This window comes from Maylandia zebra, linkage group LG9 (assembly GCF_041146795.1).
Source record: "Maylandia zebra isolate NMK-2024a linkage group LG9, Mzebra_GT3a, whole genome shotgun sequence".
Classification (NCBI taxonomy): Eukaryota; Metazoa; Chordata; class Actinopteri; order Cichliformes; family Cichlidae; genus Maylandia; species Maylandia zebra.
Genome location: NC_135175.1, coordinates 17,837,432 through 17,853,991, shown reverse-complemented (window position 1 = coordinate 17,853,991; position 16,560 = coordinate 17,837,432). Strand labels below are relative to the sequence as shown.

General features: G+C 40.5%; 1 protein-coding gene across 2 annotated transcripts in view; it reads right to left on the bottom strand.

Moving 5' to 3' along the window:
• Positions 1-16,560, bottom strand: part of cntnap2a (contactin associated protein 2a) — a 388,888-nt gene that overhangs the window by 53,926 nt on the left and 318,402 nt on the right. For both annotated transcript variants that reach the window (XM_076888097.1, XM_076888098.1), the window contains exons 16-17: positions 16,100-16,256; positions 12,355-12,482 (exon numbers count right to left, since the gene is read on the bottom strand). In XM_076888097.1, the coding sequence (XP_076744212.1) occupies positions 12,355-12,482; positions 16,100-16,256 (285 nt within the window). The remainder of the gene's footprint in view (positions 1-12,354; positions 12,483-16,099; positions 16,257-16,560) is intronic.

Sequence of the window (16,560 nt, the reverse complement as noted above, 5' to 3'; positions counted from 1 at the left end):
TGTTTGAAGGCAGGGCCACATGTTTATTGATCAAGGTTCTGTCAAGGGAGTTTTATATGAACGGCCATATGCCACAGCAAGCAGGACAACACCGGCGGGCTCAGACAGACGGGTCAGTCGTGTGTCAACTCTTGTCTGCAATCATCCGTTTTTCTTTTATGCACTGTGTGTAGAAAACCTACAGCAAGACCTGAATCAATGAATAGTGAAGGGCGCTTCCAAGATAGGCTATTTTCAAATGAAATCTGAAGAGGTTTTCTTGACAAGAGTTTTTTTTTTTTTTCTGTTTAATTGGCACTCAAGGTAATACCAAAGAAGAAATTCTCATCGTGTTCTCTCTTCTTTTCCTAGATGCCCTTGGTCATACTGTCTGGTGTATTGTGGGTCTTAGTCAAGATTATCTCAGATATACTTTAAGTTAATTTGTAGCCACTGGCCTTCTCCCTTCTGTGTTTGCTTGTGACCTCGCATTCTGGTGTGGCTAATATTAAAACACAATTAAAAAAACCTCGCCATGAAAACAAGAAAAGAGGACTACATATAGGACGTAAAATATTGGTGAAAAACAGCAGCATGTCCATGATGAGATGAGAACCATCATCTTTAGCAGCCTGTAGAAATCCACATCCCCTCTATGCCCACCAGCCACATACTGATCAAGGATATTCCAGTGCAGGGATGTCAAACTCATTTCACATCACGGGCAACATACAGCCCACTTTGATCCTATGTGGGCCGGACTAGTGAATCTCCCCTCTAACTATACATGTAATCAATGAGATATCTTAATATAAGAAAAAGAAGCACAATTTCCACAGTACATCTCACTTTTTGTACATAATAAATACATGCTGTTGTAAATGAAAGAAATCTGTCAGCATGACTCTTTGGGCTTACATCGTAACAAGTAAATGTATAAAATACAGAAATTTACAACTTAATTATTTAGTGTAATATGAGTGGACATGGGAGAGGTTATTATCACTCGTAAAAGCTGTAAAACGTTTGAAAATACAGTTAAAAGTAAAACCTTTGTGTCCGGGTCTTATATTTGACACTCCTGTTCTAGTGCCTTTGAATTTTTTTTGTCAATTAATTAAAATCAGGTAAACTTTCAGATAATCATCACAGATAAAATTTTGATGATTTTGGCTTATATACAGCTCTTAGTTTTAAATGCGATAGTGAAAGATCAACTACAAGAAAAGGATTTGCAGTACAGATTTTTCTAACTTCTTGTCTGGTTATGTTTTATTTTTTATACTAAATTCTTGGTTGGGGTTACTTTAACAAGATGTGGCATGGAAGTGACCACTTTGTGGTAGTGCAGAGGTGTTGTTGAAGCCCAGGTTGTTTAGTAGTGGTCTTCAGCTCATCATACTCGGGTATTTCTAGTTCGCCTCTTGTGAATCACCCACAGTTTCTCTGTATTTTTCAGGTCAGGCGAGTTGGCTGGCCATTCAAGCGCAGTAATGATACGGTTAGCAAACCATTTGGCAGCAGTTTTGGCTCTGTGAGCAGGTGCTAAGCTAAGTTTGTCAGCAGATGGAAGCAGGAAGTGCTCTCCTGGTTGATGTTGCATTGACTTTGGACTCACAAAAAACAGAACAAATCACCCGGCACCAACAGCAGCAGATGACATGGCATCCCGGATCATCATGGAACCTTCATGCTGGACCTCAAACACACTAGATTTTATGCCTCCTTACTCTTCTCCCAGACTCCAGAACCCATCTCAATCCTCTCAAGGCTGCATTCATTCCTGTTGCTTGTGCAACTTTGACACAGCACTCTGTGAACAGCCAGTGTTTTGAGCAAAAACCCTGTGTTTTGAAGGTTGTCAGGAGAGATCTGCAGTGTTCCCCATGATTGTAGTTACACTTCTTTAACTGTCATACACAAAGTGAAAATAAAATACTGAGATTGAGCTTTAAGCCATAACCATCAAATTAAAAAAAGAAGAAGTTTTTATAATTCATTTTACATGTGAGAAATACAGAATTATAAAAACTTTAATTTAGATAAAAATTTGTGATGTACTACACAACACGATTCAATCTGATGTCTGGCTTTGTAACTTTTATGCTCTGAGTTATAAAATAATTGACACATTCACTGACGGTCAGTTATGTAATCAGGTGATGTAAAAATCTTTGTTGGTAAAAATGTTGTGTTTGAGGCAGATGGTGGAGATTCTACTCAATTCAACCAATTACAAGTAGTTTTGGTGACTAACAGGTCCCAGAGGTTGAGTGTGCCATACCCCCAATCTCTGCTTGACCAGTTTCAATCATAAGGCGGTTGTGCAGGTCACCTGGTGGGAGTCAACCTGTCTCTGTACAATCGGGGTCCACAAGAACTATTTTGGAGTTAATTCACCATCCTGTAGTAGCTGTGTCTATCTAGGCAATGATGTTCTGTACAATATTATGTAAGCTGTACCATAATTTAATTAAAGACAGAAAGACAGAGTTTTATTCTTCATAGAAGGGCTAGTGCTTGAGACAAAGTTTTGGAGACAAAAGTTGGGTGTGAGTCTAGTTTGCTGCTCAGCCTAATTTATGGACAGGGAGAAGCAGAATGAAAAATTCTGTTTCAAATCTAAATTCTGGCTGGACTGACTGTAAGTAGTGAATATGAATTTCTGTGTAGACGGCTACAGATTTCAAACAGACAGCAAAAGATCTATGATTTTTGCGATAACAGTTAATCACTGTATTATCACAATCAGGTCTCATATAATCGCCAAATTGACCCTTTTCAATTGGTAACAATGGAAAACTGATAGCAGTATTTTTGCTCTTTTGACAAAACAAGTCACCTGGAGGTCGGCAGCTGACTGTGCACGGTTGCACACCCGGTCTCCATCTTTGAAGCAACCATTTCAAAATCAACAGGGCTGCAAGTTTTGCAGTTTTGGTCATGCCAACGCCTCCAACCACTGTTTTCCATAGTGTGAGAGGAGCACAAACCACTGATTCTGGTTTTGGATTAGTGTGTGTGTAGCTTGTGACATTTAAACTAACAACACATCTTCTTTTTTGCTCTATTTGATATAGACACACTGAGGAAAAGACAGGAAAGCGGGGGAAGACATGCAGGTTGGACTCGAACCTGGGCCGGCCGCTCTCAGCCGTATGACATGTGGTCACCTGCTCAGCGCACTGAGCCAGATTGGCACCAAAGTGTGTGTCTTCTTGACTTATATTCGTATTAAAGAGGAACTGAGATCTGTCTGTAGGCTAAACTGTTGCTCAACATTTTCTGTTTGCATCTAATGAAACGGTTTCCCATTTAGTACGTTCATGTTGTGCACTTTGATCTATATGAAGTCTTTATCTGAAATAGATAAAAGCAGCAGTTGACCTCTACGTTAGCCCGCACGGAGAACCGTAAAAAAAAAATCAAAGTTCACTGAGCTGTAGATGCTGACTTGATATGAGATGCAGCATAAGGTGAAGTTTGGGTCTGGAAGCCAACTAGATGATTCATCTGTCTGTGCTTGACCAGATGGGTTATATGCCAATACCAACAGATGGTAAGGATGACTGACTGCCCCGTCTCAGGTCATTAACGCGTACACTTTCAGGCACACACACACAATCACGCATATAAAATGCAGTACATGTACATACTCATTAGAAATACAAATAATGTACACTCACTGCTGGAGGGCAAAGCAGACAACACAGATGACAGCGCACCGCTGCAGTAACAGCTGGGCCTCACACGTGTCCTGCTGTATGCGTGAACACGGTGATGCTTTTCCACTGTAAATTCATAACATTTAGGATTTCAGTACGGTGGCCCTGAGAGGCCAAACAGACTGCCATTTAAGAAAACACCAGCAATAAGAAAAACGATGCAAAAGCACACAAAACACTATGGAAATAGGAAAAACGACAACTGAAATAGGAAAAAAGAGAGTTCCAAAAGCACAAGGATAGTGTTTCTGGGGAGACAATAACCCGACAGACCAGCTGCAGGAACCAAAATATGCTAACAATTGCGCTGGGAGACACTTAAAAGAAGTGGAGGCTCTATCGGTTTTGTGAGGAAAGAAAAGATGAGAGGTAAGTGTGTTAGCCTAACAATGAGCCTAAAAATTCGTCATCAGTATTATATGAATCATGATAAAACACAACTAGCATGTTTTGGGTTCCTGCAACTGGTCCGTCGGGTTATTGTCTCCCCAGAAACACTTCCCTTGTGCTTTTTGAAATCTTTTTTTTCCTATTTCTGTGTTTTTTCCCCTTGTTTTAAGATGCAGTCCGTTTGGCCCCTCAGGGCCACCGTATTTCAGGGTATAAGCACCTATTCCTCAAGTTCTCAGAGCAAACTCTTTGCCATCTAATTTAACTTTTCCACTTGCTACTTATTGCGACATATACTTCAGGTAAAGCTGTTGAGAGATTTTTCATTAAAGGACTAAGAATAGGCTCATTTAACAAGGAAAGAAAAGCCACCTATCTTCGAAGGTCACACTTCTGAGTTGTCCCTAAGGGCACGTCTAAGATATTAATGTTTAAAACACTTGAACCTATATACAGCTCTGCAGAATGTTAAAGAGTGGCACACCAAGCATATATCTCTTCATCGCTCATTTTTTTCTCTCCCATTTCCACTGAGACCTGTATTTCATCTCATTTGTATAATTGAGCCGTCTGTGGCACGCAATTTTATGGTCTATGTGCTGTATATTCATGCTAAATGTAGCATTTGAATCTTCAGGTAATTAGTTTGTGTCTGTCATTTGAGACCTGCAAAGCCTTTGTCAGTCTCACTCTGTAATTAAGTTTTTTGTCATACATTTTCAGCATAAACTTTCAGTGCTCAGAGGTATATAAATGGCGAAGCAGTCTGGAGGGAGGTTGAAAAAAGAATAATTTCATTCTTTGTTTTCTTCCAAATAACGTCCATAAATCATCATTCCAATGTTGTTTGTAAATTTGCTAAAACCAGAAATACAAAAAGAATTCTAATGGCAGTGCTTTGGGTGCAAGAGTCGACAAAGCTGGACAAAAAGCTGTAATTCTTTAATGCCTCCTAGGCTTCTTCAGGTTTACCTCATCTTTTAATGAGAGACCAGAGAACAGATAACATTCTTGCCAAAAGCTCCGTCACACTTGAGGATAACTAAGATGGCAGCCTCCTTGCAAATAGGAAAATTGGTGATTGCATTGAAATTTAGTGCGCGACACCCTCGACCTCCTGATGATTGGCAGGAGGCAACCTGTCTTCAAACCCTGTGGTTCGACTAACACTGAGTAATCGGTCTCAGACATATTGGTGAAGGTTTGCAAATAATCACTAATTTAGAAATGCCGACAAATTCCCAGCATGTTGCAATCTGATTGAGTCAGTGTCTCTTTGCATCTCAGCAGGTTTCCAACTTGTTACATTCTGGTTATATTTCTATATAAAAGCAAAGGTTAAACTGGTATCCTGCAGAAAGTGTGGAGAAATTTCTGAATTTCTGCCAATATTTGTATGAAATCGCGGGATGTTTAAGGTTATCATTTATTTGATCAAGACAGCAACAAACTTTACATAAAATTTTACTGTGCATTGATATACAGGGGTTTGCTGCCAAAGTAATAACGGGGAATGAAAGTACAGAATATCCCAGCAGTAAAGTGTAGACATTAAGTCCATAAGTTGTGTATGAACCTTCAATAACATTTTTCTGTTGAGCTTAAGTTATGGACAAGGAGAGGCAGAATGAGAATGCTTTGGAGCCTGGAATGGGGAGGCGTATATAAAATCATACAATCTGAATAAAACAAAGTTCAAAGTGCTAACTGGGACGAATAATGTTATTTGCAATGAACTGAGAAAGCAGTTAGGCCCCTTCACTTTTTCTCAATATACTGGGCTGTGAAATGGTTTTTAATGGCTGTAAATTTGATTAAAAATTTAAAAAGTGCACCCTGCTTTGGCACTCAAAATTGTCTGCCTGATGGAAACACATGAACAGATATTTCACTCAGTTTCAAACGTTGATTGGCCTCAGTTACCGATGCCTTGGCACACGAACAGTGAAGAATGGTGACGAAGCCCTTAATTAATTTTGAACTATAATAGTGTGTGTGTGTGTGTAAGCTTTCATTTGTGGTCAGTCATGAGGCCAAGCGTGTCTCACAGCAGGTGCGTGAGATCATAACAGCAGAATACATATGCTGCTGTGCTTCACTTGCTATCTTTTATTTTAATTTCCATCTATTAAAATGTCCAAACCCTTTTAACATCAATAAATGGAACTAATTTCTCTCTGTCTCCCTGTGACTGTATAGGCTGCCATTAAACTAGCCGTGGAAATGGGCTTCATTAATGCCAGAGCTAACACACACACACACAAGCAGAGAGAGAGAGAGAGAGAGAGACAAAGTCCACTCTAACTTGCTCCTGTGCGTACCACAAAAAAAAAGAGAAGAAACAAACGCACACACAAAAGTGTGTCTTTGTGCTTCCACACAGACACACAAGTACCTCCTTGCTAAAACTTTTCCTGACTGCTCAAGACATTAGTCATTTGCCTATGAAAACCCATTATATGGCAGCCAATCATCATTGCTCTTACTGAGACATAGCTCCATGCACAGTATGAGAAGCATCAATCATATGCGCGGGACCTATTCACGTGTGAAATTTTTAATATACATTTAATATGCCTTAATGGGCCAATGTATAATGTATGCTCCATGTTCCAGTGTCTTGGCCGGCACTATGGCAAACATACCTCAAAGTCATCTTCATTGTAAAGGTTGTTAATTTGGTCACTCAATATAAAAGAAGATGTCTCACTTTGTCTTGCACCCACAAAGACACATGCGGTGATAACAAGGAAGACAAAGAAATACTGCGCCGTCCAAGTGACAGAAGAATCCATCTTTATTAATTGTGTTTGCCACACTTTCAGACCCCCACACACAAACAGATGTGATGTCATGGGTCATTAAATCATGGTTTGTTTGTATGTTGGCAGCTCGGCGATGAAGGGACATTAGTGACTGGCACCGGGTTGTTGATGAAGGGACCATAATGGGTGTGACACCAGGGAGAAAGAAGGGCAGGTGTTCTGTCATGTTCTGCACCCTCGACAGAACCAGGCCACTTCCTGTCTGCCGGAGGACGGGCTGTTAGAGATAAAAATGACAGCGAAATATCCAGTGCGTGATGTTTAACTGTGGCATACTTGATATCTGTGGTATACTTGGCTAAATTCCTTTGTAGTTTTAAATCCAGCACTATCTCTAAAGCACAGCCCGCTGAGATAGCATAGCTCCATTCTTTTATTTCCTTTAGTTTGAAAAATGAGCAGTCAATAGAGAGTTTATGAAGAATTATTAGTGCAATGATCATGCTGTCTTGCACTATAGATTAAATCCATTTTTACTTTTCCTCTCTAAAGGATATTATTTGCCCCAAAACCACTTTGGTGCTTTGTTACATTACAGCACAGATACCAATATTAGTTTCCTTTCTTAGTATGTTAATGTATTTTTCCTTAGGCGACAGAAAAAAAAAAAAGGGAAGTTGGAAGTGACAGAAGCAATCTCTCAGATATAACATAATTGAGGAGGAGATTGCAAAGAAAAGCGTCTGGACTTCTTTAAGTTGCTTGAAAAGGTTTCACCTCTCATCCGAGAGTCTTCTTCAGTTCTAAGGTCAAATGGTGGAGAGTCCCAGATTTAAACCCCGTGGGAGTTTCCCCCCACAGAGGGACAAAAGGACCCCCTGATGATCCTCTAATCGCCTGAGCCAAGGTGTGAAACTGGGTGTGGGTCCCAATCAGCCAGGGTTTCGGGTGAGTTCATTGTGAAACCTGGCCCCACCTTATCATGCGAATTCCTGAGATCAGATGGCCCAGGATGTGAGTGGGTGTTAAGGCGTCTGGGGAGGGAACTCAAAACTGGATTATAGATGGCAGACAGTTGGTGTCGTAAACCACCGCCTCTGTTCAAAGATGGTCGCTCACAGTGGACATAGATGGCTTCTTTCACTCTTTCAAACCATCTGTCCTCTCTGTCCAAAATGTGAACATTGGCATCCTGGAAAGAGTGTCCTTTATCTTTAAGATGCAGATGGACTGCTGAGTCTTGTCCTGTGGAGGTGGCTCTTCTATGTTGTGCCATGCGCTTGTGAAGTGGCTGTTTGGTCTCTCCAATGTAGAGGTCTGGGCATTCCTCGCTGCACTACACAGCATACACCACATTGTTAAGTTTGTGTTTTGGAGTTTTGTCTTTCGGGTGAACCAGTTTTTGTCTGAGCGTGTTGCTGGGTCTGAAATACACTGGGATGTCGTGCTTGGAGAAAACTCTCCTGAATTTTTCTGATACATCGGCTACATAGGGGATGACAATGTTGTTGTGTCTGCCATTGTCATTCCCTATGTAGCATGATAAGGTGGGGCCAGGTTTCACAATGAGCTCACCCGAAACCCTGGCTGATTGGGACCCACACCCATTTTCACATCTTGGCTCAGGCGATTAGAGGATCATCAGGGGGTCCTTTTGTCCCTCTGTGGGGGGATACTCCCACTAGGTTTAAATCTGGGACTCCCCACCATTTGACCTTAGAACTGAAGAAGCTTCTCGGATGAGAGGCGAAACGTCTTCAAGCAACTTAAAGAAGTCCAGACGCTTTTCTTTGCAAGCTCCTTTGACTACGATTACCTGGATGACTGAGAACCTTCACAGACATAATTGAGGAGTTCATTCTGTTTTGAATTGCTCAGTGGATAATACATTTAGAAAAGTGGAATGAAATTAAGGTTGCTTTTAAACTCGTATATTGGTTCATTTGTTCTGCGTTAAAGATAAAAAGATACGCTTGCTTTTTACAGATTTCTGCTTCATGTTCAGGTCACAATACAGACCTGGGCCATATTAAGCAAACAAAATTACTCCTTGGGTTCATCCAAAAAGGTTGTACATGGGGCCACCAAACTGTTTTAGTGGTACACATGTGACAGATTGTAGGATATACTTTTAAAGTTGCTTTAACCTGTCAACAGGTGCTGCTGCTCTTGCAAGCTGCTTTGGAACCACTTTTCCTTTCATGAAGTACCCAGCCTTATCAAAGTCAAGTGCTCTACTTGTGTTTGGGTCTTGATGCCTAACACACAGCTATGCACATGGAAGCCTGGGGGAATCTCAGAACAAAGGTACATAGCCCCCAAAAATGTGAATAATGCAAAAAAAATTTAGTATCATATTGCAGTATGATGGTTTGAATCAAATTTATTTAGCATTTTATTTAGGCCAGTATCACAAACCGGTCACACCATAAATATAAAAATACATCAGATGTGCGTTTGTGAAATAAGGCAGTGGCAGATCTCAACAAGCTGACAAGAAGAGCCTGCTGGCTCGCAGGGATCATGGTGGCTAAAGCCACTGAATATCCTCTCATAATGACAGCTAAGCCTTAATGTAGTGAAAGCTTACACCATTAGAATACCATTTCCATTATCCATTTAACTTTTCTAAGTTTATCTTGAAGCCCACTGTGTTACAGAACCTCTGAATTTACAGAGTAAACAGCTGCATCACAGCTATACCGCGCAGTTGATCCGTGCTGATCTGACAGAAACTCGGTACACACTACAGGAGTCACATATCGCAGGTAAGATGCGGACAAAGTGAACTGGCCCAGGTTGCATGAAACGGGAAGTGGTCAATATCATAGTTCTGCACAATATGTGTGTATCTTCCAACTGACCCAAAGTCCCAATGAGAGCAGTGCGCCAACACTGATTAGAAGCACAGACAGGAAGAGAAACAGCAAGGATTAAAGTGCCTCTCAGTTTGTGTGTTTGTGTGTAGGTGTGAGTGTTCTGCTAGATCTGACACCTGATGTTTACCTGAGCAACAACCTAAACTACCGGGAGTTGACTGAAGGGAATAAAAGGATGAGTGCTTAGATGAAAAAGCTTTGAACGGAGTTCAGATGCATTTATCTCACCACACACATAGACATTAGCACAAAATGCGAGTGCGTTCACGCACAAAAACACACATATGCAGAGGCAGATAAAGAAAGATTCCAAAATAGAAAGACAATCAAGATAAAACAACAGGTTCTGTGAATGATTTGCACACTGCGAGAATAAGCAATGTGCTATTTTCAGACTCAAGTGCAAACCCAGAATGACAATGTGCTCAATTGTACTCTGCTATGCATGAAGTGTTTTCTCTTGCTCTCTCTGAAGATAGTTTTTAATTAAGACCTTATTCAAACCATCAGCAGCAAACAGTCAAAAAAGGGTTTGGTACTTTGCAAAAGTTTGACTGACAATGGATGTATTGTACAGTCAAAGACACACTGATAATGCTTAATTTCCACTGGGGTTCAGGATGAAGAAATGGCAAATATTTCTTCCACATGAGGAAGCCAAAGATAGTGATGAACAAAGTGCCCTTCCTGTCATACTGATTTTTGATGTTTGTGTGAGTTACCATTCGTTTAATTTGTTATGGTTAAATAAAGCTCCCTATATACTGTGTGACTGTACCACACTGTCACTTTTTTTTTTTTGCTTGCTTTTAGGTGACTGCATAAACCCATTACTGACCCCTCGAGTTTCTTTCAGGTCCTATCAGCCTTAAACAAATATAGCTGTTGTGCTGAACTGCAGCTCCAGTGAATTGCACACATTGCACCTGCCACTTAAAAAAGCCAATTCAGGTAGTAATTTAACCGTGATTGTATAAAGGTAGCCAGCTATCAATCTAAGTTTCCTGGCACTTTGCTCGCTACTACTACACAAACCTTTCACTTTTCCTCTCTTTCATAACGTAAGTGAATACATCAACAGTGATGACGGCGGCTGCCACTGGCTGGCTTTTTATGAGTCATTTCCACCTATTACAGAAATTGCCACAACAAAGGCGGGATTGAGAAAGGCTGTAGGCCACAGGGCATACCTTAAAAATGTTGCTCCAAATTGTGTCACTCACCTGCCACTTCACCAGTTGCTACAGGAAAATGCAATTCTTTGAAAGCTAATTCATTCATACTTGTTTGAATTTAAATGTTTCAATCTGGTTTCAGGCCGATTCAGCGGAAAAGACAAGGACAAGCGATCTTATTTGTTTTGGGTTGTTTCGTTCCATTCACCAGGCAATATCGGCACTATCCGCTTTATCCCTGTGTTGACGTTTCTATTACGGTTCACCTGACATAACAGTGCAATCTGTATCTTTCATTAGACAATCTTCATCTGCTAATATCATGTACAGCCTGGTGGCATTTGTTGTAAGCACAATGAGATCTCTATAATTTGAATATGTATCTATTCCAGTGTAAGTTCTGCTGGAGTACCATTAACTGTCTATCTAAAAATGTCATACTGCTTAACATCAAATAAAGAAACAAGCACACAAACTCTTCAGAAGTTACATACAGTGTCAAAAGACGAATTGATTCAACCTTTCGTGAGCCCTTCACAAATGTTATGCAGCCATTCTTCAGCAACCAGCTGTGAATTTTTGAGAAAATAAAATCCCTTCCTTTCCGCAGTCGACCTGGAGATGGTCATTATTGCTCATATTTCTTTTTCATTTAGTCTGCTGCAACAGCCGTCCTTGTGCTTCACTCAAAGGCCCATTTTAACCCTGCGGTGAATCCAAAAAGCTCACGCCTGCTTTCCCCATCCTGTGTAGGCTCCTCTTGAGTTTAAAGTTCATTTTACAACCATACAGATGACTCACACCGTGTGATTTAGCTCCTGGATACTCTATTGACCTTTTAGTTTCTCTTTAATCAGAGTACACCTCTGTGCCTCTCTACGGAGCCCTGCTGTCTGTTCCAAAATACTGTGGATTAGCCTGAAATTACCTACATTGCTGCTAAAAACTTAATCACGCTGTTTTCTGAATATAATAGCGCAGCCTTCTTCAATATAAATCAGTAACAAATATTAAACTAAATAAAAAGTTGACTAACACCACTTGTTGGCTGCCATATGTTGGATAAGAGCTGTAATAATTATTTCCTTTATCAATTATTTGGAAAATGAATTTTCTTTTTTTACCCCTATAAATGTAGTTTATGGGGAGAAAAAATTATTTACTTATTTCCAATTAATTTTCGGTGTATCTGCTTATCTGTACTCATTAACTGAACTTTCAACACCTTGAAGCCCCCCAGTGCCTCGCACACAGTCCATTCAACCACTTTTATGTCAGCAGTTATGACTTTGATTTTTGGACCAAGTAAATACTCATTCGTGATGTTGGAATCGTTTTCCAGCTGTCTGTCACTCACATGAGTAAAGCCAGCTGTTTTGGCGCCATCCACGTGCTCCACACCAAAGTACATTAATTGTATTTTAAATGACACAACACTTACTGTCTCCTTGACAACGAAGTGGTCCAACAGTTAGCTTGGCCTCAGAGCCTGACCTGTTGGTGTCGCCCACCACGACCTGGCTGACTGGCAGGTGTTCTTGATAGACCAGGAGACCAGAATCTTCTCTCCTATAGGATGATTTGGGAAAGAATCATAGAGGTTAAGGAATTATGGTCTTTTCACCTTACTATATCTTTTGCTGTGAAAGAAACATTTTTCTATTCAGTTCAATTTAGAGTTTATTAAGAGCACAATAAAAACAAACAAACAATGAAATAACTGCGGAAATATCTGCCAGACACTATTCACAAATGTGTCAATATGATTTTCCATAAAAAATTCCTTAGCGTTGAGGTGACACATCTCAGGTAAGTGATTTTGAGTATGAAATGAAGAAGGGAAAGCTAAATATAAAAAGAAATCGATTCAGAAAAACATCAGATAGGGTAAATTGTATAAAGTACATAATAATCTCACAAAGGTATTGCAGTTGTTTATATACATAGGAGTATTCATACATGTATCCACATGGCAAAATTGGTATGGCCCAGATGTGGCCCACACAATGGCCCAAAGAACCACAAAGAATGATGGCCCTTTGGTGGCCCAGACCTGGTTTGCCAGAGGTTGCCCACACATGGGCCAGCACAAGGCCAGTTGCGGACATACTGGTGGTCCTGTGCTGGCCCAGAACAGTTTCAGCTCTGGCCCCAGATGTCAGCCTAATATGTACCTTAATCAAGTCATGTAATAACAACATGTGCCAGAACATAATAGTGCGAAAGTAACATGATGAAACTTTTCGGACAGTGAATGGACTGATTCTTATATAGCGCTTTTCTACTCTCCCAGATTACTCAAAGTGCTCTTGAGTACAGCATGCCACATTCACTGAATCACACACTTTCTCTAAACAGAGTGCTTCCTAACCACATTCTTACTCTTGACATGCAGACTGGAGGAGCCAGGGGTTGAACCACTAACTTTCCGATCAGTAGGTGATCTGCTCTACCTCCTGAGCTACCACCACCCACTGGCAAACGTGAGTAAACCGTCATTAGGTTTTGGATAAAGTGTACACTCACAAACCTGGATAAGAAATGTTGACTACCATAGCAGTATAGTATTGCAACATGGCATTTGGGTCTTCTATCTAACAGGAAAATAGGAACATAAATAGTGTCATCATTGCCAGACCTGGCCCACATTTGGTTGACATACACTCTGCCATGACACCAGTCAGTCAGAAGTACCAGCTTGATGCCGGATATGGGGAAGACCTATTTTCTATGAGCCTGGGCCACATAAACCAAACCACAATCGGGCCAGATGTGGCATGCCATCACATAAACAGTGCCATCTACTCCAGACCTGGCCCATATCTGGATGACATACCACTTACCATGCCAGAAGTCAGCCAGCAGTGGTCGGCTTGACACCAGATCCAGGCCAGACCTGTCTGCTGTGTGGGTAGGACAACATGAGTGGGCATTTGTAAGTCTATAGTTGGGGGAGGTGTTATCCACAGGCATGAAGATTTTCTTTTGTTTATGCTGTTAGATGCTGTACCAGCTGTAGTACTGGTTACTACTTAAAGGATACTTTTAACTGAGCCTATTAGTAAACTTCCAAACAGTATCAATACAGTCACTTTGGTCTTTTTTACATGTAGCACACATGAAATAGTCACTTTCAGATATGTTCACACCTCAGTACATGTTATGTGGTTTAGACAAGGGAGCGTAAGGGAGGCTGCATACAAGGAGTTCACTCACACAGTGTGAATTCACCAGAGAATTACCTGCTCTATTTTCACGTCGGTGCAATGAGACATCACACAGGCTCTGTGTTAGATAGCTAGCAGGTTAAACACCATTCAAGGTCTGATCCAATTACCTCTAATGAATCAAGTCTCACTTTTAATTTGAGTAGGTTTACATCAGTGTAGTAACAACTGCACAGGTGTGCCGTGTTTAACACAGATCAATTTCAAGATTCACCCTTTAGACATCGATAGATGTCTTTAGATCTAGTCAGGTGATCCTCTTTGAGGAACGTCTGCAGACACCTTCAGCTCTTTCTTCTTGTCTTTAGCCAGTCTGCTCAGTCACAATAAGGTCATGTCACCTCAGGACTAAGTTGCTGAAACTGAGCATGTCTGTATCTGTAGTCACCCTGTTGCTATAGTAAAATTATCAACAAATTCAAGTGCCCTAGTTCCATTAATGCCCTTAATGCCCCTTAGGTTTTGCTGTTTTCACCACATATTCTCTTTCAATTGCTTTGATAGAGGATAATCTTTCCTTCATGGAAGTCTGTTCAGTTTTTTCTGAGTGTTTTTGCAAACTGCAACCCAGCCAACCCAGCCTTTCTCTTCTTCAGGCTTCTGAGCTGTTTGCTTTTTTTTCCTCTAAGACTCTGCTTATGTCCTTGCGTGTTTATTGATGTGAAAATGTGCACACCTACATGTCAGACAACACTGTAGACTTCCTGTACAATATTAGAGGGTTTTTTTTGTAATGCTTCCTCGCCAGCAAACAGAGAGAACAAGGCACTGTAAAATTTATTTGTAATCTCATCAGTTTTCGAGATGAGGAGGGAGACATGAAAGCAAATTAAATCTCTTCTTCTTGCTAATGCTCAGTAATTACTCTCAAAGAGGAGGCACATGCATACACACACTCACAAACAGCGATGCAACAGCTTTTAATGAGAATATCCATCAGCTGGCTAAAAGAGCTTTAAAATGCAAACTGTTGGTTCTGGATGTAAGCACCCCTCTTAAATAAACACATCACTGATAGTGACTGAATGATGAATGCATTCATCATTCAGTCACTTCAGCCTTTGAAGTTTGACACATCGCCACACTGTCCAGTTAAGGCGGATTCTGCACTGTCAGCTTAATGCAATCGCTACATTAGCATAAGTGACGAATTTAGTGCTATCAAAAATGTAATATATAAATAAAAATGTAAATAATCCGTGGGTTTTTCATTTTTGGGTTCAGCTTATGCGGTAAGAAAAATAAAAAGAATCGACGGTCTGTCAGGTAAGAGATTGTTTGTAGGAAGCCTTGTTAATGTCTACCAAAATGAACTTCTCTACTACCAAACATGCACTTATTAAACATAACAAGCAGTTAATAGACAAACTGACCTTTACAATTTCATATAAACCGCAATTATTTTAGAAGCAGTTAAATGTCTGAGGTATGTCTGAGGAATTCATCTGCCCTGGCGAGAAAATCTGTGGGTGAGTTAATGGAATAACAAACACTCCTCTTCCTTACTGAAGTGCCAGTGAGCGTGGTATGTATGTACATAACCCTGTGAAACTTCCTTGTTTTTATAGCTAAAGCCTAGTGATAACAAGTGACAGAATCATTTTTATCTAGGTTGGCAAAAAAAAGTCACCACTGAATTCTCCACTCATTAGTAACTGTAGCGTTAGCTTTCCACTCTACGACACATGCATTCAGCTTATTATCATAAAAGTAGTATCCTGGTTATTAGAAAGATTAAAGTAGTTTGCAGTGGGTAAAAATGAAGACTTTAGCTGCACAAGATGGTCTCCAAGAAGCTTGATGGATAAAAGCTAATGCATAATTAATGAAAAAGGCTTTCCCATGATGCATGTAGTATTCATGTAATACAAAAAAAGAGCTACTTAGTAGCTTGAAAACTACTGAGAAATGGCTCTCTAATTGTGAAACTGAAACAGTGAACTTTAAAGTCTGACTCACCATTGTTTGACATCAGCATCACAGTTGCAGTCGTACTTGGGGTCGGTGCAGTTCCTGTCGATGCCACAGGCACATTTCTGGATGCCAGGCCCCGATCCACCCCAGTAGAAGTGTTTCTCGTTCCCTCTGCCAACCCACCAAGTGTAGGGTGTCCCGTCTGGGGATAGAACACAAACATCCAGAAAAGAAGCCTATAGGTTATTTCCGAAATGGAGAACATGTCAATGTGACCCTCACAGAGAAGTGCACAAAACAGATGAAAACATCTTTTTCTAAAGGCGATAAAGTTGTGCTGCTAGAGTTACAGATGATTGATTGTTCAAAATTTTAACTGTTTGAGGCTCTTTTTTTGCGTCCATGTGAATTATAGTGACAATTGGCAGCTGCACGGTGAATATAACTCATTTGCTCAACATGTTTTATGCAGCTGGATGGTAAATGCCTTTGAGACCGGAAGGCAC